The following is a 26311-nucleotide window of genomic DNA, read 5'->3' as shown; positions in this document are numbered from 1 at the left end:
GTGTGAAACCATTAATTGCCAAACAACTGTGTTCACGCTTTTAAAATCGTAATGACAACAGAAATTACCCAGTGAGTATTTCACTGGGTAATTAAAACATTGTTTTAATTAACAACAGCAGACATACTTTTAGATTTTTATTTAATTCTGTGGCAGCATTAACTCAGGATCATCAATCTGCCTATGATTCAAGTTTATCAACTGGTGATTTTTTTGAACATTTTTTGGTCATAAGATTGATGATGTACAAGCTAAAATAACTTTGTATCAGAGATGTAAAAGGCCATATTACAGATTTTGATGTGGCATATGTCTCTGGATATGTAAAAGACCATATTACGGATTTTGATGTGTCATATGTCTCTGGATGTGTATTGACCACCTTTGAAGGTATTTCATTGTGTGAGCACTCAAGGCACTAAAATCAAAATGTGCTCTTGATCCTTTTCCATCTTGGATGATAAGGATCTCTGGCGCATCCCTGGACCTTGTGTCCTTAATATGGTGAACCTGTCACCATATACCGGGGTGTTTCCTGTGAGTTTTAAAGGCACAATTCTGAAACTTCTCAAGAAACCTGGTCTAGTCCCTGATATTATGGACAGTTACAGGCCTTCTTCAATTTGGCATTTTTGTCAAAGATCTTGGAGAAAGTTGTCTCAACCCAACTTGGGAAACATCTCTCACTCATAATGATCTGCTTGAAAAGCTGCAGTCAGCTTTCAGGGTTCATCATTCCACTGAAACTCCCTCAACAAAAGTAGTAAATGATTTCTTGCTGACCTTGGATGTTGAATCTGTCAGGTCGGGCAGGAGCCCGTCACCAGGAGCGCCTGGACCCGCAATACATACTCGCAAACTAGGCTTAGGTGTGGAGGAAATCATGGTCTTTAATCCAGGCTTGGGTTTGGTACATAAGTAATCAGTCAGCGCGGCAGAGGTACAGACAGCGCGGTATTATTTGCATACTATCCCTTTTCTTGACACCCATCTTTTAATTATTGCAGGTAATTTGAGTTGTGTCATGAACTCATTTTTAGACCATTACTCTTCTCGCATCATCACTCAGTTCTCTGTGTCTAAATCATTATCTGATTTTCTGCTTCAAAATGGGTTTGTGGATCCTTGGAGAGTTCATAACCCATAAACAAGGGCTTCTTCCTTCTGTTTTCAGGTACACCAATCTTATTCTCATATAGATTATGTTTTCCTTGATAGCTATTTAGTGCCCTCTGAATTCTTTAGCCCTGTAACTCAACCAATCTGATATCCCTTTCAAACTCAGCCAATCAGGGTTTAAATCTTTGGGGATTCATGTTACCCGTATTTTACCATCCCTTTACTCTGCCAATTTTGTTACCCTGGTTGCACAGATCAAAGCAGGTTTTCAGAGGTGGAGCTCTCTCTCCTTGTCACTAATAGGCAAAATTAATATAGTCAAGATGAACATCTTGCCCAGACTCCTCTTTCTGTTTCAGTGCATCCCTTTGTCCTTACCAAAACATTTTTTAAATCATTACACCAAATTATTTCTTTATTCCTGTGTGGTAGTAAAGTCTCCACATTGAGACTACCTTTACTGATATGGTTTACATCTAATGGATTTGGCCTTAATTTAGGTCTTATTTTAAGTTTGTGTCTCCCTCTATGAGGATGCTGTTATTAAAAAAAAAAATTATTCATTTCCTCCTGGTCTTACTAATGCCTAATTAATTACATTATGTGGCATAATCAAGGTATCAGAACAATCAGAGACCTTTACAAAGAGAGTGTCTTTACACATGAGAACAATTTGTGTGGATGATAGTTTGAGGAAGTCACCCTTGGCATTAAAGCACTATCAATGAAAAAGTCATCTATACAGGAATAGGGTTGACGTACCTGAAAAAAAGAAGGTTTAAGCCTTTGGTTATGGGTGTCAAAAATGGCTTTTGGAGAGGGAAAAAATACAGTGCATCCAGAAAGTATTTATAGCGCTTCACTTTTTCTACATTTTTTTAAATGTTACAGCCTTTTTCCATTATGGATGAAATTCATTCTTTCCTCAAAATTCTGTCCACATTACCCCATAATGACAATATGAAAAAAGTTTTTGCAAACTTGTTAAAAAAAGATACATGTACGAGGTCTGTCCATAAAGTATCATACCTTTTTATTTTTTTCAAAAACTATATGGATTTCATTCATATGTTTTTACGTCAGACATGCTTGAACCCTCGTGCGCATGCGTGAGTTTTTCCACACCTGTCGGTGACGTCATTCGCCTGTGAGCACGCCTTGTGGAAGGAGTGGTCCCGCCCCCTCATCGGATTTTCATTGTCTGGAAATGGCGGAATGAAAAGGACTTTTTTTCCATCAGAATTTTTTCAGAAGCTGTTAGAGACTGGCACCTGGAAACCATTCGAAAAATTTATCTGGCTTTCAGTGAAAATTTCACGGGCTTCACAGAGACTAAGGACTTTAACTACAGGTTTAAGGACCCCTTTAAGCACGGTCAGTGCGCCGCGCTGCGAGCTGCGACGATGCGGCACAAACCACTGGATCATTTCTAAGCTGATGGCTCTGTGGATACGAGACCGTCGTGTGCTCTTTCTCTGGTTATCACAAGACCTGGACATCAGCCATTTTCCGGCAGATTTCACTTTTAACAAGAGATTTTGTCATGGAAAGCCGCGCGGAGGCTTCGCGCGTCACGACCGATTCGCTGATGAAGCGAGACAAAGGAACACCTCCGTTTCGGAGTGTTAGAGGACAAGTTGGGACATGTCTATCTCAGTTTTCAGTGCTTACCAGTCAAGTGAGTATAAAAGAACTTGTGGAGAGCTGGACATATCATTCATATTCTCTGAATGTCCAAAAAAATCAAAATTCTGCCAGGTTCTGCAAACATTTCAGCACAACTGTATGTTGTGTATATTTTCTACCTATATCCATCCTCATGGTAATCCCTCAGCAGCAAGGAATATCGTCTGTTGATGGATTCTCAGATGGGATGGTGGATGCGGAGAGAACTGAAGAGGACCAGTTTCTGACAGACGCTGTCCATGGTTGTTGTGGAAAGCTTCTGACGGCCAGAATCTTTCTTTCTCTCCTTCCTCCTTCTAATCTTCTCCTACGTGTTGTTTGTCTGCATTTTTTTGAGGACTGCCACTCCTGTGTGGATTATTGCTCACCAGCTGGCTCTGTCCTTCGCTTATTTTTACCAGCTCTTCCAATTGATGGAGCAGCTCTTCAGGTTGTGCTTCAGGAGGTCTTTATAGCATTTCTTCTGGCCTCCACTGGACTGTTTTCCTTCACTCAGCTGGAAGTAGAAGATTTGCTTGGGAAGTCAGCCGTCATCCATCGTAAGCGTGTGACCCACCCACCAAAGATGGTTCTTGATGATGACATTGATACGATAGTCTTCCCACCTGATGTGGAGGATACTCTTCAGGCAGCATTGGTGGTATTATTTTTTAAAGCCATTATTTAATGTAGTCAATCAAGGAGTTGTTTTTTTGTTTTTTAAGTATGGGTTCAGGCACAGAAAAAGCCTCAGTAACATTTTAAAAATATGGTTTTAGCACTGGTATCACAAAGACCCCGTATGCTATTCAGCCTGATGCATGATTGTATTTTGTACAAGTCTAAGTCTGTTTATTCTTAAACTGACAGATGAAGCACGGACAGCGGACACAGACGCACAGATGCAACATAGGTTACAATTGTAAAGTGCTTTGAGTGTTGGTGTCTGATTGACAAATGCAGCCCAGTGCACAGTGAGAGGGCAGGATAGGTTGAGCAGACATGGTTTCTGCTTATGAATCACTTATTTTGTGGTAGAACAATACACCAACAACACTGTGTAAATATTTGTTGAGGTCAAGAAAGCATTTTGAGGGGTTTTCCTACCACCCCATGTGTGCGCACGAGTCTGTGCGTAGAACGTGTCTCATGCAACAGACACACTGAACTAACAGGATGTCTTATCTGAGATAACCTTATGGAGGCCTTTGCTCAAGTGGAATCGATTTTTCATTAACTTGGCAGAAAGTTTTATCTGTTGCAGCAGAAGAAGAAACAGGAAATGTTTGTGTAACTTTATAGAAAGTTTTATTATAAAAAAAAAAGCCATGCTGCCTATGAGGGTGGTCCATGATGTGTTGCAACAAATGTAGCTTGAACCTTAAACTCCAAATGATAAGTAATGTGCTGATGGCATTAAAAACTGGCCAAGCTGTTAAGGGGTAAACCCACCTACTACGAGACCCCCCCCCCCCCCCCCCCAAAAACAATGATGATAGAGTAGGTCCACAATGCACCATGAAGTAGTTGTCTTGTCGGAGTTTGTCGTAATTGGACTGCAAGTTCAAAAAAGGACACCATACTGTATTTTATTAGTCAGGTAACGTGTAATCTCACCCCACTTTATTAAACACCTCAACAATTCTATCCACCCATGAAAAGAACGAGGCCCTTCACTTCCTGTGATGGAGATAGCAGAGCTGTCAAATGGCTCTGTCGGTTTATGGGTAATGAAAGTTAAAATGCCTGTCAGCATGTTCCCATTGATAAACAGATAAAACCTTCAGACACAACCAGGTACACTGTTGTCTTTAATCAAAGACTTTCATTTCACAGCACAAATTCAACTTTGTATAGATGTTCATAGTGTACACTACTGTGCAAAGTGGCTTGGATTCTGGATGGTAACCACCCAAGCAGACAAACCCTTTGCCTTCTCCAGCCACTGCAGTCCTCAACCCTCAGGCACCTGTCATGTGTATTGTGTGTAGAATTTTCAGGAAAAAAAATGAATTTCATCCAATCTGGAGTAAGGCTGTAACATAACAGAATGTGGAAAAAGTGAAGCACTGTGAATACTTTTTGGATGCACTGTAAATAAAACAGGATTTCACAAAAGAGAACTTTGTATGGTTTCTTTTTTTTTTTCTTTATATAAAAGCTTTTGCTACCACAGTAAAATTGGGAGAAGAAGAATATTTTCCCCTAATGGACAATAAAACTGCTTTTACATTCCTTCATTGAGGTTCTCTGCTTTTAGGTCTTTTGCTAAACCCTTATTAGTGTCAAAAACCCAAATGTCAGTGTGTGTTTGCAAACTCACACTTGTGGGGAACATAGACAAATTTCACAGCAGTGCGACAGTGATTGTCTGCAGTCTCTTGACGTGCCACGAGTGCGACTGGCCACAAATTTTCTAAGTGCCAAGCGAGTGGTGTTAGGTGTTCGTGTGTGTCACCTGGAATTTGGCCGACACCTGCCATGAGAGGGTGTGATTGGATCGCACAGCACACACTTTGTCTTTCAGGCGCTTGTGTGCGCAAATAGTTGTAGCAACAGATGTACGAGGCATTGGCGACAGGGACGACATTGCACGGTTTGCACACATTTTCTGTGTCATGAGCACTAAGTGTGGACTTCGTCCAAACTTCACACTATGTGTGAAGGGGCCCTAAGAGATCCATCCCTTGCTTCATCCAAGTAAACAGATGGGTTGGTGACAGAATAAAAGTTAAGAGTGACTTTATGTTGACCAGAGTCAGAGTCCACTGTAAATCTACACTACCTCATATTACTGCCATTTTTTTTTTCACATACAGGACATACTGTACATCTTCTTCTTATGAGTCCAATATGAAGAGTTCTGGGCCTTATCAGAAATACACACACTTAATGCAGTGCCATTCTGCAGCCATGCAGCTTTGTGCACATCTGGTCAGATCTCAGCAGAGTATGATTAGTACATGGTTGGAGACAGGCTTAGCAGCACCGGGAGCTGCACATTTCTGTGCGTAGAACTGGAGTTGAGTGAGGACGGGCATTCAGCATTAAGCTTGAGCCGTCTCAATACAGATGTACTGGATCGACTATGGTAACCCCGAGCAACTGGGAGGGGGTCTAGAAGCAAAAAGAAAAAAAGGAAATGTGCAGTCTAGTTTCATGTCAACTTTATTTCATTTGCTCACAAAATTTAAAACAGACACATACAGACCTCAAACTCAGGTAGTGTCCATACAGATTTCATGCACCTCTGAGTCCTGTCACTGAAAAAGTGACACACTGCAGTTTGTTGTAAACATCCAGCATGTCTGATATAGAAACAATTCTCCACACACATCACACACTAACATCGGCACACTGAGTCTGACTGTGCACAACTGTGGACAAAGCATTCCCTCTAATGTTTTTCCTCTGGTTGATCCTCAGATGTCCTGAGCAGAGCCAGGATGAGGCCTGTTTAAGTAATCCCCTGTTTACTGCATGCTACTCTGCAGGTCGCCATGCAACAGAACATGCAAAGCTGTTTGACTTGGTTTAGAAAGTGTTCTTGAGTTTTACTGCAGGCACTGAGGGCATGTGGTATCTCAGCTGCTTCCAGAAGTGTCTGTTTGAGAGAAACTTGGTGAGTTTTCGACTTCTGCAAGTGTCTTTTCTCCACTTCAGAATTCCCTGTCTCCTTTTGATGTGGCGCAGAGACTCGGGCAGGCTGCTGTAATCCAAAGGACTATCTGACAAAACAAAACAGAATCATTTTGTAAAATTAAACTGTCACAATGACTTCTTAAATCCATGATCACCTTCCACCTCAGGTGAAAACAGCAAACTGTGTTTTACAGTAAATGCTGTGCTCACACTGCCAGTAAAAATCCAATTTGTGTACCGTAATTTCCGGACTATAGCCGCTACTTTTTTCACACGCTTTGAACACTGCCACTTAAACAATGACACGGCTAATTTATGCATTTTTACTGGCTTTCTCATAAGTCGAACTACATCAGTTGATGCTGTCCATTGATTGGCTGAAAGCTGCAGTCCTCATGTGGCGTAAGTTCAAACACAGGGTAAATATAAAGTCTTACCTGTTCATTTTAGTGGATTCATCATCATGTCCTGAAGAAAAATTATCCACATAAAGCCTCCTGATTTTGGAAAACGACATCTGAAAATACTTTAATTCCTTGTCGTGGCCGAAGAAAAGTCCCTCTAGAGTACTTTGCACCACAGTTACTCTGTCAAATCAGTCAGCGGAGCCTTCTGTCTCCCTCTTTCTGACTCCACCTTGTTTTACCTTAAACTGTAGGATGCAGTCGCAAAAGGGGTTCTATATAAATGTAGATGGTGAACAGCTTATGATTTGGGTATGAAAAAAATTTCAGTCAGACTTTTTTTTTTTATTATTTATTTATTTATTTATTTTATTTATTTATTTATTTATTTTTTTTGCTTTAATCCCTGGAGAAAGCAGAACAAGACAGAATAAGAGGTTAAGGTGATGTTCTAATTTTGTTATTTTTTCAAATATGCTGTTCCACATTGACTCACATAGTCTGCTGGGCATGTTCTCATTACTATAGCAACTTTTCTATAACATATTTTCCCAAGTAAAAGTCACAGTTCTTTTCACTAGTTCAAGAGGTCCTGCGACCTCTACTATGTATCAAGAAAAAAAAAAATTCATTACAAAATATAGGGCTTTCCCAGAAATCAGTGCTCTAAACAAAAGAAACTCCAATAATGAAAGTACACTACAGCAAAGCACAAAAATCATAAAATAAAGAGCTGATTAAAAAAACACAATCAAATGGACTCCAGTCCATGTTCACTGGATCAAATAACATCAAATATGTTGTCAGTGCACATTTATTTGCCATCTTGAATATGTTTGCAGTATAAAATTTTGTATGTTGCACACCGCAAGCTGAAGGCTTCCTGCAAAAATCCACTGTGATCATTGACTTTAGACATAACAGGGATGTAGCCAAGGAATGTATTATACACAATGAAAAAGTGGAACTTGTCACATCATATAAGTATTTGGGGACTATTTTTGATGACAAACTGAACTTTGATGTGAATACAGACACCACTGTGAAGTGAGGACAGCAGAGAATTTATCTTCTCCACAAATGGAATTCCTTTTCTGTCAGGCCTGCCATCCTTTGTCGTTTTTATCAGTCTTTTATTGAGAGTCTTTTGTGTTTTTCATTTATCTGCTGGTTTCACAGCCTCTCAGTGAAAGACAGAAACAGCCTGAACAACGCTGCTGAAATCTGTTCAAAGATGATCGGAGTGAAACAAAGAGATTTAAACTCTTTTTGGAATCAACAGATCCTCCAGGAGGCTGAAAGTATTCTGTCCTTGTCAGGTCATGTTCTTTTAGGGTTTTCTCTGCTTCCTTCAGTACACCGTTATGCTTCGCCAGTGTGTAAAACCAACTGTTTTTTAAAGTCGTTTATCCCGTTGGCAATTTGACTTTTACGTAAATGCTCCAAAGGTCTGCCATGCTTTTTATTTATTTATTCATTCATTCTGGCTATCCATTTTAACTCCTTAAGGCGGTTTTTATTTGTTTTTATTAGTTTTTTGTTTTTATTCTTATGTTATTGTTTTGTTTTGGGTTTTTTTAACGGACTGCTCAAATTGAATTGCCCCTTGTGGGATTAATAAAGTTGTTTAATTTGATTTGATTTGATTTGCTCCTTCTGGCCTTCATTCGGCATATAAATTTATCCATTCTCTTGTGCAATCATCTCATTTTCTGTTTAAATAAATCTTATTCCTTATTTAACCTGCCTTTGCTCTCTCTGTCTTTTGAGTCCAATCAGTCAGTTGCATGATCAACCACAACACTTTCTGCATCTGTGTCCATCTCACATTTTATATTCTCCAAACTGCATCAATTACTATCCAGTATGTTGTCCAACACACATTAATTTGTTTCTGCTTATTTTTGGAATTAAAAATTCCTTTTGCTAATTACAGCCCGGCCACAGGGTGTTTTTTCCGTGCCCCGTCACAAAAAGTGCCCACTTTTCGTGACATGGTTTTTATTTTGCTATTTATAATCTTCCCTTTCTCCTACCTCTAACCATTACCATAGCGTGAGTGTGTACCCTCACCAAACTTTAACCATGACCCCCACAGACTCCGCCCCTTTCACTCCACATTTTGTGCCCCCGTCACAAAGTCAAACCAGTCCCACAAACTGCCGTGAGACTGGGTTGGCTAATTAACAGCACATTCAGTGGTACGCACATGTGCTACTTGACCCCAGGGAAGCATCGTGTTATGCAGTCTGTGCCACAGGCAGAAAAAGTGTGACTCCATTGCAGCTTATACTCCAGACAGATTTATACAGTTGTTTTCACCCTCTTCAAGTGGCAGTTTTAACAGTTGCAACTTACACTCCCGTGCGACTTATACTGTGGAAAATATGGTAATGTGGACAGTTAATCAGTGTGAACAGATCTTTATCAAATTCAAGGTAACTCGTCCCACCTGATGGAGCCACAGGTACAAAACATTTTGTCATTCCAGAATCATACATACCTATTTCTACTAAAATGACCCGTGGGTCATTCTGGATCAAGGCATCGTGAAGGCCCACAGTCCAATCATACCACAGCTGGTGTTGATTACTGTCACAAAGGAGTGACGCCTCCTCTGTTTTACCATTGGGGGAAGAGCTATCCAATGTGGACAAAACAATTATGAGCCTCCGACATCTGCGCACTGTAGCAGAAATGATATCATGCATGGCTGTAGGGGAACACAGAGAGAGGGACACACACACAAATGAATAGTTGCTACAGAGTGAAAGGTTATCTATTCAAAACAGGGTCATGTTTAGGTCACTGATTATACTTTTTTTTTTAAACAGTTCACCTTGTGTTTCATAGTAAGAAGGAAGTTCTCTGTTGCAACCCTTATTATCTGTGGACTTCCAGTCCAGTGTTCCTCTCAGTCTGTCACTGTGGTGAGCTGACATTTGCCTCAACTCTGACACATGAACACTAAGCGTAGTATCTCACCGGGCTGTGACAGCTTGCAAATGGCAACTGCTAGGGATTTTGCAAAATTTTGCTCGATACACGCAGCGTATCACTATCCCTCACATGTCAGGGTTACGTCTGCCCCTACACGGGGCCATTGCATTGCACACTCCTGCAGCAGACCGCCGCTCCACAAGGGCCACTGCTGCTCCTGATGTGGTTGCATCGGTCTGCCACTCCTCTCAGGGAGCTGCAGCCACTCAGTAACTTGTGGGAGAGAGATAGTCTCTCTGCTTTCCCATTCTAAACTGTTCTGAAGTGTGAATGTTTTTAGGTGCAGAGTGTGGACACACCTACAAGTGTTGAAAGCTCCCCTTTAAAAGTTGAAAGAGGGTCGTTGCTGGGATGTACCCATTGTTAGTGTATGTTATGTGTTTCCAGTCAGTTGTGGCTCTTGTTAATCCTATTGTGTCTGTTCACAGTGCTGCTGGGCAAGTCACTTGTGGGTGGAGATGTGTGAGAAGCACTGGACACATCACAAAGACTTGTCAGAGCACTGGAAGGAACTTGTGTGGGAAGAGGTTTCATAGACACTTTGGTGAAACTGAGTGTTATGAATATTCTGAGAAAAAAACTGCATATGTGTGCATATATTGTGAAAGCACAAGGATTACTCACCCATCGTTGCTTATAAATCACTGTTTTTTAATAACTGGACTCATTCTGTACTTGCCCATAATGTTCCCCCTGCCCAGACACATAAGAGAATATTCCAGCCAGCATGGCCACAGCAGATACAGGAAGTGCTGCTCCTCAGGCAGATGGCTTTGATACCGATCATCTTGCTTTGACACAGCAAGGTCAACTGCTGGGTCACCGTAACAAGATGATTGGGCAGCACAATCAGGTATTGCAATGCCTCCAACAACAAAACAGATTTATTTCACATGATACCATCATTGAACAAACAATTGGATTCAGCTGGTTCACCCCCTGCAGGGGCCACCACTCCAGCTGACCCACCTTCTATCGAGGTGTAAGCTTCCCCTCCGCCATCATATTCTGGAGATTTAGGGAGCTGTAGAGATTTTTTATTGTGAATATCCTTGGTATTTGAATTACAACCTTCCAGATTCAGCAGACACATAACCAAGGTGTCATATTTGATGACCGTATGGGAGAAATGACCAGATCTGACCTCCTCATTTGATCGATTCAGTGAGAAAATGAGAGGTTTTTGACCATCCTGTTCAGGGATACGAGGCAGCTCGAAGACTTTTATCTTTATAACAAGGAAGAACACACAGCATTTGAGTTTTGGATGCTGGGCAAATACAGCGGGTGGGGATGCAGCCCTGCGAGCCATGTTCAAGAGAGCCCTAATTGATTGTACAAAGGATGATTTGGTTTCCAGGGAGGAATCCAAGACACACAATGAGCTAATATGTTTAGCTATGTGAGTTGATAACTGCCAAAGGGAAAGATATAGAGAGACACACCAGAGATGTAGCAGGATTCACATGCACCCTCCTCACCAATCATATCATAACACCTCACCAACACAGACGATGGGTCTTGAACTCACTCCACTTTGTGAGACTAATCATACTGATAATGAGATAGAACCTATGCACCTGGATGTTTCAGGTCTTACCTTGGAGGAACATCAAAGATGTATTAGAAAACATCAGTACCAACAAAACTGTCCGGCGTGGCTGTTTTCTTTTATTTACTTTATTTGACATTTTTGTGGAGAAGCACTGCATAAAAGCATTTTGGATTCAAGAGTGCAAAGAGTGCCACATTTGGTTGCTTTGCAGTGGTTGGTGGTGGTGATGCTTGCAAAGTTATTTATTTAGTTTTATTTTCCTTAAATCTGCCACAACTGTGTAGCTATAAATGACTGTATCTGCGCAAAATCTCACCAGCAGTTTTATCAGCTCCAGGTTCCCATCAATGATGGACTGGCGGAGGGCCATCTGTCCTTCTCGGCTAAAGGAATTGACACTGAATTTGCAGTTTGTCATGTTCTGCACAACAAGTACAGCTCCTTAGTGTTGCCTTTCTTCACCACTTCTTGGAAAACCCTCTGCACGCAGAACAAGTTGACACATCAGCCTGGTTCATGACTGCAGCTAGGCTGGAAGGTGTTGGACAAAGTAATCTTGCTGACCCTAAAGCTGATAATAATCATCTTCCCCTGTCGAGCGTCTCTGCTCAATGCCACAGGTGGGTTAAGAGCAGTAATTAATATCTTTAATATGATGCAGGAACTGAGCAAAACAGTTTTTTGAGTAGCACAGTTCCTGCAACAAACTAATCTTACTTTCACCCCTGCTGGTAATGAAGGCTGTGGGTGTGCATGTCGGTGATCAGATATCTGTAATAATCCAATCACACATGCACTCCACTGATGCAATGGTCAGGGGACCCTGGTTTGCATGTAATCGGACCATGGGTTGGATGCCATTTGACACCGAGCAGTGTGACACAGCAGGGCTTCAGAAGAGCAGCAAACAGTGACCACAGTGGCGACTGTGAGCCAGGTACCAGGCCCTACATGACTTCCTCTGCCTAACAGCAGTCCAAAGCTAAGCTAATGCTAATGGATTTGCTACCGACCCGACACCAAGCTTATGTTATAACATCTAACTACTGAGCTAAGACGCTGCTGTAGCTTACGGACATGGCTCTCTAAGAGAGAAACATTTTCAGTTAGCATTGCACAAGATTAATGTAGAGAGTAGCGCAATGTAATTTGTGCACCAGAAAATCCAACCATGTGGCCAAGCTAGTGCAAGCTAACCACTAATGAAAGAGATAACCACCTAAGATTCACACAGGAGTAAAATAATGAGCTAAAATGTGCGCTGGTTGTACCTAAAAACTAACAGACGTTTTAGACACTAAAAATAATAGAAATAATTACAGTTACAACCATTACAATTAAACAATTATAACCTTGCATTAATTAGAAGAGCATCGTTCAAGCCAGCAGTCTGTCCAGGAGAAAGTTGCCAGCCCTACTGAAACCACTAGTCACAAACTTTCAGTGATAAATCTAACGCATCAAAAGATAAACTAAAAAAACATAAAATGTGATCATAAATCAAAACATCAAATACATAAATACACACCAACAAAATGTACTTAAATCTAGAACCATGTACTAATTGCAGGCCTTGAACACAGTTTGGACTTTAATATCTGCCCAAAGACTCTGCCAGAAAGAAGGACAATGATAAAGAATATCTCTACTTCCTGCTTTTTTCCTTAACGTTCAAAACATAGTAAATCTGAATCATGAGATCACAGATGCTACATAAAGCTCATTAAGAACCATAAAATAAGAATGTGCAAAAAGGTTTGGAAAAATTAACAATCATGGGGGAAAGTGAACTTGTTGAGTTACCAACCTTCACCAGGACAGCCATCCCTTTCTCTGATGTACAGCGAGTAGCCTTGTTGTTTCTCCAACTTCTCAGGCAACAGTTGCAGGACAAAGCTTGCGGTTTCAGATGAACTCAAGGCGTCAGCATGGACAAAGCTCACATAGGCGTCATACAGTTTCCCATCTGGTACTGTGAAGAAGAGCAGCAGGTCTGCTCATTGCCTCACTAAAGCAGTGGTACTTATCTCATTGCAGAAAACACAGACATTGGATGGTTTTCATTTATTTTATTTGGCACCTTTTAGATTCTGCGTATGTCGATTGTAAAACTTGTTCAGTTATGTCACGTAAGCTTATATGCTTACGTACATACATGTTTCATTTTCTATTTTATTCAAATATGGGAACATCCATCCATCCATCCATCCATCCATTTTCTTCCGCTTTATCCGGAGTCGGGTCGCGGGGGCAGCAGCTCAAGCAAAGCCGCCCAGACCTCCCGATCCACACATTCCTGCACCAGCTCCTCTGGGGAACTCCAAGCCAGCCGAGAGATGTAGTCCCTCCAGCATGTCGTGGGTCTTTCCCGGGGCCTAATCCCAATGGGACGTGCCCGGAACACCTCTCCAGCGAGGCGTCCAGGGGGCATCCGGAAAAGATGCCCGAGCCACCTCAACTGACTCCTTTCGACGTGGAGGAGCAGTGGCTCGACTCCGAGCTACTCCCGAGTGACCGAGCTCCTCACCCTATCTCTAAGGGAGCGCCCAGCCACCCTGCAGAGGAAACTCATCTCGGCCGCTTGTACTCACGATCTCGTTCTTTCGGCCATGAGCCAAATCTCATGACCATAGGTGAGGATCGGAACGTAGATCGATTGGTAAATCGAGAGCTTTGCCCCCATACTCAGCTCTCTCTTCACCACGACGGTCCGATACAGCAACCGCATCACTGCAGATGCTGCACCGATCCGTTTATCGATCTCACGCTCCATCTGTCCCTCACTCGTGAACAAGACCCCGAGATACTTAAACTCCTCCACTTGAGGCAAAGACACTCCACCGACCTGAAGAAGGCAAAGCACCTTTTTCAGGTCGAGAACCATGGCCTCGGATTTGGAGGTGCTGATCCTCATCCCAGACACTTCACACTCGGCTGCAAACCGCCCCATCTGCACGCTGAAGGTCCTGATTTGACGAAGCCAACAGAACCACATCGTCCGCAAACAGCAGAGACGAGATTCTGTGGTTCCCAAACCAGACCCCTTCTACACCCTGGCTGCGCCTAGAAATTCTGTCCATACAAATAATGAACAGAACCAGTGACAAAGGGCAGCCCTGGCGGAGGCCAACGTGCACTGGAAACAGGTTTGACTTACTACCGGCAATGTGAACCAAGCTCCTGCTGTGGTTGTACAGGGACCGCATAGCCCTTAGCAAAGGACCCCGGACCCCATACTCCCGGAGCACCCCCCACAGGGTGCCCAGAGGGACATCGTTGAACGCCTTCTCCAGATCCACAAAACACATGTGGACTGGTTGGGCGAACTTCCATAAACCCTCGAGCACCCGATGGAGCATGTAGAGCTGGTCCAGTGTGCCGCGACCAGGACGAAAACCACACTGCTCCTCCTGAATCCGAGGTTCGACCGTCGGTCAAATTCTCCTCTCCAGTACTCTGGAATAGACCTTACCGGGGAGGAGGAGTGTGATCCCCCTATAGTTGGAACACACCCTCCGGTCCCCCTTCTTAAACAGAGGGACCACCACCCCGGTCTGCCAATCTAGAGGCACTGTCCCTGATCGCCACGCGATGTTGCAGAGGCATGTCAGCCAAGACAGTCCCACAACATCCAGAGACTTAAGGTACTCAGGACGGATTTCATCTACCCCAGGAGCCTTGCCACCGAGGAGCTTTCTAACCACCTCGGTGACTTCGGCCTGGGTAATGGATGAGTCCGCCTCTGAGTCCCCAGTCTCTGCTTCCTCTTCGGAAGACGTGACGATGGGATTGAGGAGATCCTCGAAGTATTCCTTCCACCGCCCGACAACAACCCCAGTCAGGGTCAACAGCTCCCCACCTGCACCGCAAACAGTGCTGGTGGAGAGCTGCTTCTGCCTCCTGAGGCGTCGGACGGTTTGCCACGTCACTCTTTTGGGCTGAGCTCGGCCGGGCCCCATGGGCTAAGGCCCGACCACCAGGCGCTCATGCGCGAGCCCCAACCACAGGCTTGGCTCGAGGGTGGGGCCCCGGCTCCGCCATACCGGGCGAAGTCTCGGTCCTTGATTTTTTACTGGTCATGGAGATTCTGAACTGCCCTTAGTCTGACCCGTCACCTAGGACCTGTTTGCCTTGGGAGACCCTACAAGGGGCACAAAGCCCCCGACAACATAGCTTCTAGGATCATCCGGGTACGCAAACTCCCCCACCACGATAAGGTGGCAGCTAGAGGGGGAGCATTGGGAACATTGTTTTAATATTTTATTTGTTAGACAACAAGAGTTACTAATTTTAAATTGATGCGACAATGCAATGAATAAATTTAAGGTGCCAGAATATTTCAAAAGTGTCAAATAAATGAAATACAGACCCACCACATGATCACATCTTTTCATGTTAGTGACTAATCTGTGGATTTGTGCTGAGCTACACACACTTAAGAAATAAAAACCAGTTTCACACCATGAAAAAAGGTGCTTCACAGAAACAAAATGAGAAAAGCACAAAATCAGTTGATCAAAATGAAACAATCAAGTTAGAACATGAGAGAGCCACAAAATGACAACATAATCTTGAATAAATTGGCAGAACTTTATAAAATCTATGTACGTACATATAACTTGGAAATGGGTAATCAGATTTACACCAAACTAGCATGTTGCCTGTGGGGATTCATGGGCTCTAGATTGGGTCATGTAGGTTCAATTCAATTTTAATTCAATTTTATTTATTTATATAGCGCCAAATCACAACAAACAGTTGCCCCAAGGCGCTTTATATTGTAAGGCAAGGCCATACAATAATTACGTAAAAACCCCAACGGTCAAAACGACCCCCTGTGAACAAGCACTTGGCGACAGTGGGAAGGAAAAACTCCCTTTTAACAGGAAGAAACCTCCAGCAGAACCAGGCTCAGGGAGGGGCAGTCTTCTGCTGGGACTGGTTGGGGCTGAGGGAGAGAACCAAGAAAAAGACGTGCTGTGGAGGGGAGCAGAGATCAATCACTAATGATTAAATGCAGAGTGGTGCATACAGAGCAAAAAGAGAAAGAAACAGTGCATCATGGGAACCCCCCAGCAGTCTAAGTCTATAGCAGCATAACTAAGGGATGGTTCAGGGTCACCTGATCCAGCCCTAACTATAAGCTTTAGCAAAAAGGAAAGTTTTAAGCCTAATCTTAAAAGTAGAGATGGTGTCTGTCTCCCTGATCTGAATTGGGAGCTGGTTCCACAGGAGAGGAGCCTGAAAGCTGAAGGCTCTGCCTCCCATTCTACTCTTACAAACCCTAGGAACTACAAGTAAGCCTGCAGTCTGAGAGCGAAGCGCCCTATTGGGGTGATATGGTACTATGAGGTCCCTAAGATAAGATGGGACCTGATTATTCAAAACCTTATAAGTAAGAAGAAGAATTTTAAATTCTATTCTAGAATTAACAGGAAGCCAATGAAGAGAGGCCAATATGGGTGAGATATGCTCTCTCCTTCTAGTCCCCGTTAGTACTCTAGCTGCAGCATTTTGAATTAACTGAAGGCTTTTCAGGGAACTTTTAGGACAACCTGATAATAATGAATTACAATAGTCCAGCCTAGAGGAAATAAATGCATGAATTAGTTTTTCAGCATCAGTCTGAGACAAGACCTTTCTAATTTTAGAGATATTGCGTAAATGCACAAAAGCAGTCCTACATATTTGTTTAATATGCGCTTTGAATGACATATCCTGATCAAAAATGACTCCAAGATTTCTCACAGTATTACTAGAGGTCAGGGTAATGCCATCCAGAGTAAGGATCTGGTTAGACACCATGTTTCTAAGATTTGTGGGGCCAAGTACAATAACTTCAGTTTTATCTGAGTTTAAAAGCAGGAAATTAGAGGTCATCCATGTCTTTATGTCTGTAAGACAATCCTGCAGTTTAGCTAATTGGTGTGTGTCCTCTGGCTTCATGGATAGATAAAGCTGGGTATCATCTGCGTAACAATGAAAATTTAAGCAATGCCATCTAATAATACTGCCTAAGGGAAGCATGTATAAAGTGAATAAAATTGGTCCTAGCACAGAACCTTGTGGAACTCCATAATTAACCTTAGTCTGTGAAGAAGATTCCCCATTTACATGAACAAATTGTAATCTATTAGATAAATATGATTCAAACCACCGCAGCGCAGTGCCTTTAATACCTATGGCATGCTCTAATCTCTGTAATAAAATTTTATGGTCAACAGTATCAAAAGCTGCACTGAGGTCTAACAGAACAAGCACAGAGATGAGTCAACTGTCTGAGGCCATAAGAAGATCATTTGTAACCTTCACTAATGCTGTTTCTGTACTATGATGAATTCTAAAACCTGACTGAAACTCTTCAAATAGACCATTCCTCTGCAGATGATCAGTTAGCTGTTTTACAGCTACCCTTTCAAGAATGTTTGAGAGAAAAGGAAGGTTGGAGATTGGCCTATAATTAGCTAAGATAGCTGGGTCAAGTGATGGCTTTTTAAGTAATGGTTTAATTACTGCCACCTTAAAAGCCTGTGGTACATAGCCAACTAATAAAGATAGATTGATCATATTTAAGATTGAAGCATTAAATAATGGTAGGGCTTCCTTGAGCAGCCTGGTAGGAATGGGGTCTAATAGACATGTTAATGGTTTGGATGAAGTAACGAATGAAAATAACTCAGACAGAACAATCTGAGAGAAAGAGTCTAACCAAATACCGGCATCACTGAAAGCAGCCAAAGATAACGATACATCTTTGGGATGGTTATGAGTAATTTTTTCTCTAATAGTTAAAATTTTATTAGCAAAGAAAGTCATGAAGTCATTACTAGTTAAACTTAAAGGAATACTCGGCTCAATAGAACTCTGACTCTTTGTCAGCCTGGATACAGTGCTGAAAAGAAACCTGGGGTTGTTCTTATTTTCTTCAATTAGTGATGAATAGTAAGATGTCCTAGCTTTATGGAGAGCTTTTTTATAGAGCAACAGACTCTTTTTCCAGGCTAAGTGAAGATCTTCTAAATTAGTGAGACGCCATTTCCTCTCCAGCTTACGGGTTATCTGCTTTAAGCTACGAGTTTGTGAGTTATACCACGGAGTCAGGCACTTCTGATTTAAAGCTCTCTTTTTCAGAGGAGCTACAGCATCCAAAGTTGTCTTCAATGAGGATGTAAAACTATTGATGAGATACTCTATCTCACTTACAGAGTTTAGGTAGCTACTCTGCACTGTGTTGGTATATGGCATTAGAGAACATAAAGAAGGAATCATATCCTTAAACCTAGTTACAGCGCTTTCTGAAAGACTTCTAGTGTAATGAAACTTATTCCCCACTGTAGTCCATCAGAGTAAATGTAAATGTTATTAAGAAATGATCAGACAGAAGGGAGTTTTCAGGGAATACTGTTAAGTCTTCAATTTCCATACCATAAGTCAGAACAAGATCTAAGATATGATTAAAGTGGTGGGTGGACTCATTTACATTTTGAGCAAAGCCAATTGAGTCTAATAATAGATTAAATGCAGTGTTGAGGCTGTCATTCTCAGCATCTGTGTGGATGTTAAAATCGCCCACTATAATTATCTAATCTGAGCTAAGCACTAAGTCAGACAAAAGGTCTGAAAATTCACAGAGAAACTCACAGTAACGACCAGGAGGATGATAGATAACAACAAATAAAACTGGTTTTTGAGACTTCCAATTTGGATGGACAAGACTAAGAGTCAAGCTTTCAAATGAATTAAAGCTCTGTCTGGGTTTTTGATTAATTAATAAGCTGGAATGGAAGATTGCTGCTAACCCTCCGCCTCGGCCCGTGCTACGAGCATTCTGGCAGTTAGTGTGACTCGGTGATGTTGACTCATTTAAACTAACATATTCATCCTGCTGTAACCAGGTTTCTGTTAGGCAGAATAAATCAATATGTTGATCAATTATTATATCATTTACTAACAGGGACTTAGAAGAGAGAGACCTAATGTTTAATAGACCACATTTAACTTAAAAGTGGGATGGATGCCGTCTCTCCTAACAAGACCAGGTTTTCCCCAGAAGCTTTGCCAATTATCTATGAAGCCCACCTCATTTTTTGGACACCACTTAGACAGCCAGCAATTCAAGGAGAACATGCGGCTAAACATGTCACTCCCGGTCCGATTGGGGAGGGGCCCAGAGAAAACTACAGAGTCCGACATTGTTTTTGCAAAGTTACACACCGATTCAATGTTAATTTTAGTGACCTCCGATTGGCGTAACCGGGTGTCATTACTGCCGACGTGAATTACAATCTTACCAAATTTACGCTTAGCCTTAGCCAGCAGTTTCAAATTTCCTTCAATGTCGCCTGCTCTGGCCCCCGGAAGACAATTGACTATGGTTGCTGGTGTCGCTAACTTCACATTTCTCAAAACAGAGTCGCCAATAACCAGAGTTTGAGCCTCGGCGGGTGTGTCGCCGAGTGGGGAAAAATGGTTAGAAATGTGAACGGGTTGGTGGTGTACACAGGGCTTCTGTTTAGGGCTACGCTTCCTCCTCACAGTCACCCAGTCGGCCTGCTTTCCCGGCTGCTCGGGATCTGCCAGAGGGAAACTAATGGCGGCTAAGCTACCTTGGTCCACACCGACTACAGGGGCCTGGCTAGCTGTAGAATTTTCCACGGTGCGGAGCCAACTCTCCAATTCGCCCAGCCTGGCCTCCAAAGCTACGAATAAGCTACACTTATTACAAGTACCATTACTGCTAAAGAAGGCCGAGGAATAACTAAACATTTCACACCCAGAGCAGAAAAGTGCGGGAGAGACAGGAGAAGCCGCCATGCTAAACCGGCTAAGAGCTAGTAGCTGTGCTAATGATTTTAACTGAAAGTGCAGGAAATTAAAATGAGAAAGTTTTGTGAATAATTGTTTTTATTATTTGGCAAATTTAGTTGATGTCATGTTTTACAAGAAGCAAGGTTGACATATTTCCTTTGTCCAGAGTTTGTCTGGTCACCAGGGACTAATTAAAGGTGATATCAACGTCCATTGTTCACTGTTGTTAGTTAATATCCCTAATTTCTCCAAAAAATAATAGTCCTATCAACTTTCTGTTTTTGCAGTAAAAATCCTTGATACATAAACATATCAAACGGTAAATGTCAGCTCTCCCCAGTTTTTCCATGATCAAAGTTACACACACACACAGAGCTTTTAATATATAGATGATCTGGTAACACTTTACTTGAAGGTATCGTCATAATAGAGACATGACACTATCATAAGTGTTACATGACACAGACATGAAGGTGTCATAAACATTATGTCAATGTCATAAACATTTATGACCGCTGTCATTAAGTGTCTTTCGGTTTTTATAATGACAAGTTGACATGTTTTGTGTTGTTTTGATTATAATAACTTGACTTTAATCAAAGTGACATGACCAGAATTTGTCTTTGGCGTTTTTGGTCTCTGGTTGTATGCCAAGTTGTCAACTTGTCATTACAAAAACCGAATGGCACTTTGACATTGACATAATGTTTATGACACCTTCATGACTGTGTCATGTAATGGTTATGACAGTGTCACGTCACTATTATGACGATACCTTTAAGAAAACTGTTACCAATGATTTACCACCATCTACTGGAATGGTGTGTGATTCCAGAATTTAATTATCAATGTCCATTGTTCACTGTTCTTACCTAATATCCCTAAATTCTCCAAAAATATTAGTCCTATCAACTTGACCTTTTTGCAACGTTTAACCTTGACCCAAAATATACAACCCACTCTCACCACAGTTTGTGATGGCATTACGAAAAGTACATTAACCAATTGGTTCGTTATACTGTCACGAACAGCACCACATTTTTATAACAGGAATACGGATTCATGTTGTGACGGTTTCATGAAATGTGGAGTGACACGTGGGGATTCATGGGGCTACGGTTAGGAGATGGGTAGAGTTAGGTTATGCTTAGGGTTAGGGGAAGGGTAGGATTAGGTTAAGGTTAGGGTTAAGGGAAAGGGTAGGGTTAGGTTATGGCTAGTGTTAGAAGAAGGGTAGGGTTAGGTTATGGTTAGGGTTAGGGGAAGGGTAGGGTTAGGTTAGGGTTTGGGTTAGGGGAAAGGCAGGGTTAGGTTATGGCTAGGATTAGGGGAAAGGTAGGGTTAGGTTAGGGTTAGGGTTACGGGAAAGGGTAGGGTCAGGTTATGGTTATGGTTAGGGTTAGGGAAAGGGGTAGGGTTAAAGTAAAATAAAAAACACTGAGTCATGAAAATGTGACTGATTTCGTAACGGGAGCACAAAAAGAAAAAAGAATCAATAAATAAGTAAATGTGAGACAAAATAAAGTTCCCAAAATATTTTCAGAATGTTTGTCAGATGTTATCAGAATGTTAGCTGTAAAGTTCTCCAAATGTTTCAGAGGAAAGTTTCTTTTTGGTTCTCAGAATATTTGGCAATAATATTACCACAAATTTCCCTCAACTCTAAACATGACTTGTCATTATATTAAAGGAAGTAATAATGTTCGGAAAATGTTCTAGAAACTTTTCTGATATCAATAATCTAAATATAATGTTAACAAAATGAAATGTGTTAGGTAAGCATACCAAACGGCAAATGTCAGCTCTCCCCAGTTTGTCCATGATCAAAGCCATATGCATGTACACATGCATACATGTACACAGAGGCCACTTGTCTTTTAATATATACATTGGGAGGAACATTTCTTATATGAGCATTTCCAGATGATTGTATTTTGGACAAGCTTGACTTTAATCTTTGACTGATTTGCTCCAAAAATCTGGAAAACATATTTTGCTGTATATCTTCCAAATTGGAAGTCCCAAAAACCAGTTTTATTTGTTGTTATCTATCATCCTCCTGGTCGTTACTGTGAGTTTCTCTGTGAATTTTCAGACCTTTTGTCTGACTTAGTGCTTAGCTCAGATAAGATAATTATAGTGGGCGATTTTAACATCCACACAGATGCTGAGAATGACAGCCTCAACACTGCATTTAATCTATTATTAGACTCAATTGGCTTTGCTCAAAATGTAAATGAGTCCACCCACCACTTTAATCATATCTTAGATCTTGTTCTGACTTATGGTATGGAAATTGAAGACTTAACAGTATTCCCTGAAAACTCCCTTCTGTCTGATCATTTCTTAATAACATTTACATTTACTCTGATGGACTACCCAGCAGTGGGGAATAAGTTCATTACACTAGAAGTCTTTCAGAAAGCGCTGTAACTAGGTTTAAGGATATGATTCCTTCTTTATGTTCTCTAATGCCATATACCAACACAGTGCAGAGTAGCTACCTAAACTCTGTAAGTGAGATAGAGTATCTCGTCAATAGTTTTACATCCTCATTGAAGACAACTTTGGATGCTGTAGCTCCTCTGAAAAAGAGAGCTTTAAATCAGAAGTGCCTGACTCCGTGGTATAACTCACAAACTCGCAGCTTAAAGCAGATAACCCATAAGTTGGAGAGGAAATGGCGTCTCACTAATTTAGAAGATCTTCACTTAGCCTGGAAAAAGAGTCTGTTGCTCTATAAAAAAGCCCTCCGTAAAGCTAGGACATCTTACTACTCATCACTAATTGAAGAAAATAAGAACAACCCCAGGTTTCTTTTCAGCACTGTAGCCAGGCTGACAAAGAGTCAGAGCTCTATTGAGCCGAGTATTCCTTTAAGTTTAACTAGTACTGACTTCATGACTTTCTTTGCTAATAAAATTTTAACTATTAGAGAAAAAATTACTCATAACCATCCCAAAGATGTATCGTTATCTTTGGCTGCTTTCAGTGATGCCGGTATTTGGTTAGACTCTTTCTCTCAGATTGTTCTGTCTGAGTTATTTTCATTAGTTACTTCATCCAAACCATCAACATGTCTATTAGACCCCATTCCTACCAGGCTGCTCAAGGAAGCCCTACCATTATTTAATGCTTCAATCTTAAATATGATCAATCTATCTTTATTAGTTGGCTATGTACCACAGGCTTTTAAGGTGGCAGTAATTAAACCATTACTTAGCTAATTATAGGCCAATCTCCAACCTTCCTTTTCTCTCAAAAATTCTTGAAAGGGTAGTTGTAAAACAGCTAACTGATCATCTGCAGAGGAATGGTCTATTTGAAGAGTTTCAGTCAGGTTTTAGAATTCATCATAGTACAGAAACAGCATTAGTGAAGGTTACAAATGATCTTCTTATGGCCTCAGACAGTGGACTCATCTCTGTGCTTGTTCTGTTAGACCTCAGTGCTGCTTTTGATACTGTTGACCATAAAATTTTATTACAGAGATTAGAGCATGCCATAGGTATTAAAGGCACTGCACTGCGGTGGTTTGAATCATATTTATCTAATAGATTACAATTTGTTCATGTAAATGGGGAATCTTCTTCACAGACTAAGGTTAATTATGGAGTTCCACAAGGTTCTGTGCTAGAACCAATTTTATTCACTTTATACATGCTTCCCTTAGGCAGTATTATTAGACGGCATTGCTTAAATTTTCATTGTTACGCAGATGATACCCAGCTTTATCTATCCATGAAGCCAGAGGACACACACCAATTAGCTAAACTGCAGGATTGTCTTACAGACATAAAGACATGGATGACCTCTAATTTCCTGCTTTTAAACTCAGATAAAACTGAAGTTATTGTACTTGGCCCCACAAATCTTAGAAACATGGTGTCTAACCAGATCCTTACTCTGGATGGCATTACCCTGACCTCTAGTAATACTGTGAGAAATGTTGGAGTCATTTTTGATCAGGATATGTCATTCAAAGCGCATATTAAACAAATATGTAGGACTGCTTTTTTGCATTTATGCAATATCTCTAAAATTAGAAAGGTCTTGTCTCAGAGTGATGCTGAAAAACTAATTAATGCATTTATTTCCTCTAGGCTGGACTATTGTAATTCATTATTATCAGGTTGTCCTAAAAGTTCCCTGAAAAGCCTTCAGTTAATTCAAAATGCTGCAGCTAGAGTACTAACGGGGACTAGAAGGAGAGAGCATATCTCACCCATATTGGCCTCTCTTCATTGGCTTCCTGTTAATTCTAGAATAGAATTTAAAATTCTTCTTCTTACTTATAAGGTTTTGAATAATCAGGTCCCATCTTATCTTAGGGACCTCATAGTACCATATCACCGCAATAGAGCGCTTTGCTCTCAGACTGCAGGCTTACTTGTAGTTCCTAGGTTTTTTAAGAGTAGAATGGGAGGCAGAGCCTTCAGCTTTCAGGCTCCTCTCCTGTGGAACCAGCTCCCAATTCGGATCAGGGAGACAGACACCCTCTCTACTTTTAAGATTAGGCTTAAAACTTTCCTTTTTGCTAAAGCTTATAGTTAGGGCTGGATCAGGTGACCCTGAACCATCCCTTAGTTATGCTGCTATAGACTTAGACTGCTGGGGGTTCCCATGATGCACTGTTTCTTTCTCTTTTTGCTCTGTATGCACCACTCTGCATTTAATCATTAGTGATTGATCTCTGCTCCCCTCCACAGCATGTCTTTTTCTTGGTTCTCTCCCTCAGCCCCAACCAGTCCCAGCAGAAGACTGCCCCTCCCTGAGCCTGGTTCTGCTGGAGGTTTCTTCCTGTTAAAAGGGAGTTTTTCCTTCCCACTGTCGCCAAGTGCTTGCTCACAGGGGGTCGTTTTGACCGTTGGGGTTTTTACGTAATTATTGTATGGCCTTGCCTTACAATATAAAGCGCCTTGGGGCAACTGTTTGTTGTGATTTGGCGCTATATAAATAAAATTGATGAAATTGATGATGATGATGATATCTCCTCAACTGAAAGGACTAGAGATGTGATCCAAAGCTTATATCGATTAACTAATCATTTGTCATTATGTGGTGTAAAGTTATGTCATGGATAATACAGTTCTGCTTGGTGATTGTAAACAAACACTGATATCACACAAATGGCTGTGGGTGGAGCTCTTTTTACTCTGAACGTCCTTCTTTTGTAGTATGGTGAAGCATCGCAAGGCACATGTTTCAAGCAAAAAAAGCGTAGCTGCCGTAGATGACACACTCACCTTGTTTTGTAAAATAAGGCAATAATTTTCTGTAAGCCAACACCAGATCAACTTTTAAGAACTGGAAGGCAACAATCAGGATGACAGTGGTGATGACTGCAGCCAAGCAGAGAGCCACGCTGGTGTAGATGGCGCTGTGGTCAACTGGACAAAGGTGGAGACAGAAAACAATTGAAAAAACTAGAACCAAAAGTTTGAAAGTCTTCTGATATCCGAGTGGTGTTTATCATGAGCATTAAGTGAAATTTTATGTCCTTCCTTCATCCAATCAATCATTCATTTTCTGCAGTTTATACAGATCTCAGTCACAGTGTCTGCAGATTAAGCTGCTCTCCCACATTTCCCTGTCCTCAGCCAAGGACTCTAAGGCTTTCTGGGAGGGATCCCAAGGTGTGTCCACGTCAGCTGGAAGATGTAATCCCTCCAACATTTCTTGGGAATTCCCCAGGCCTCCTCCCAGTTGGAAATGGTTGGAAGACCTCCAAAGAGAGGTTGCCATGGAGCATACTCAACATATGCCAGAACCACAGGAGCAGTGGCTCTTTACCTCCCCTCCTGGATATTTGAGTTTCTTGCCCTATTTCCATATTTCCCTGAGTGTATTTTCCAGACAACTCATCACTACCTGATGTTTGTATAGTAATGTGCCACCTCTCATTAACCCAAGAGCAATGCTTCAGGTGCTGCTCTGTGGTTTCTCCAGCTGATTAAGATCCTTTCTGAACAGGAAGGCATGAACCTAATTGGGCCAAAGAGTGCAGTGCTCATGGATGTTTTGTGTTAGTCCTGCAAGATGACACAACTCTGTGTCCTGAAGCAGTGCCACCACATAATACGTCAGCAAAACCTACGGCACACGCGCTGTTCATCAT

General features: G+C 41.6%; 1 protein-coding gene across 2 annotated transcripts in view; it reads right to left on the bottom strand.

Moving 5' to 3' along the window:
* Positions 1 to 6234: 6234 nt before the first annotated feature.
* The window catches only part of LOC117524413 (interleukin-1 receptor-like 2), a 74207-nt gene continuing 54130 nt past the window's right edge, over positions 6235 to 26311 (bottom strand). For both annotated transcript variants that reach the window (XM_034186184.1, XM_034186185.1), the window contains 4 exons: positions 25440 to 25583; positions 13193 to 13357; positions 9334 to 9543; positions 6235 to 6512 (listed from right to left, as the gene is read on the bottom strand). In XM_034186184.1, coding sequence (XP_034042075.1) covers positions 6319 to 6512; positions 9334 to 9543; positions 13193 to 13357; positions 25440 to 25583 — 713 coding nt within the window. In that variant the 3' untranslated portion in view covers positions 6235 to 6318. The remainder of the gene's footprint in view (positions 6513 to 9333; positions 9544 to 13192; positions 13358 to 25439; positions 25584 to 26311) is intronic.

This window comes from Thalassophryne amazonica, chromosome 14, assembly GCF_902500255.1.
Source record: "Thalassophryne amazonica chromosome 14, fThaAma1.1, whole genome shotgun sequence".
NCBI classification, from domain to species: Eukaryota; Metazoa; Chordata; class Actinopteri; order Batrachoidiformes; family Batrachoididae; genus Thalassophryne; species Thalassophryne amazonica.
The sequence above is the reverse complement of the archived record's forward strand: the minus strand, read 5'-3'. Positions and strand labels throughout refer to the sequence as shown.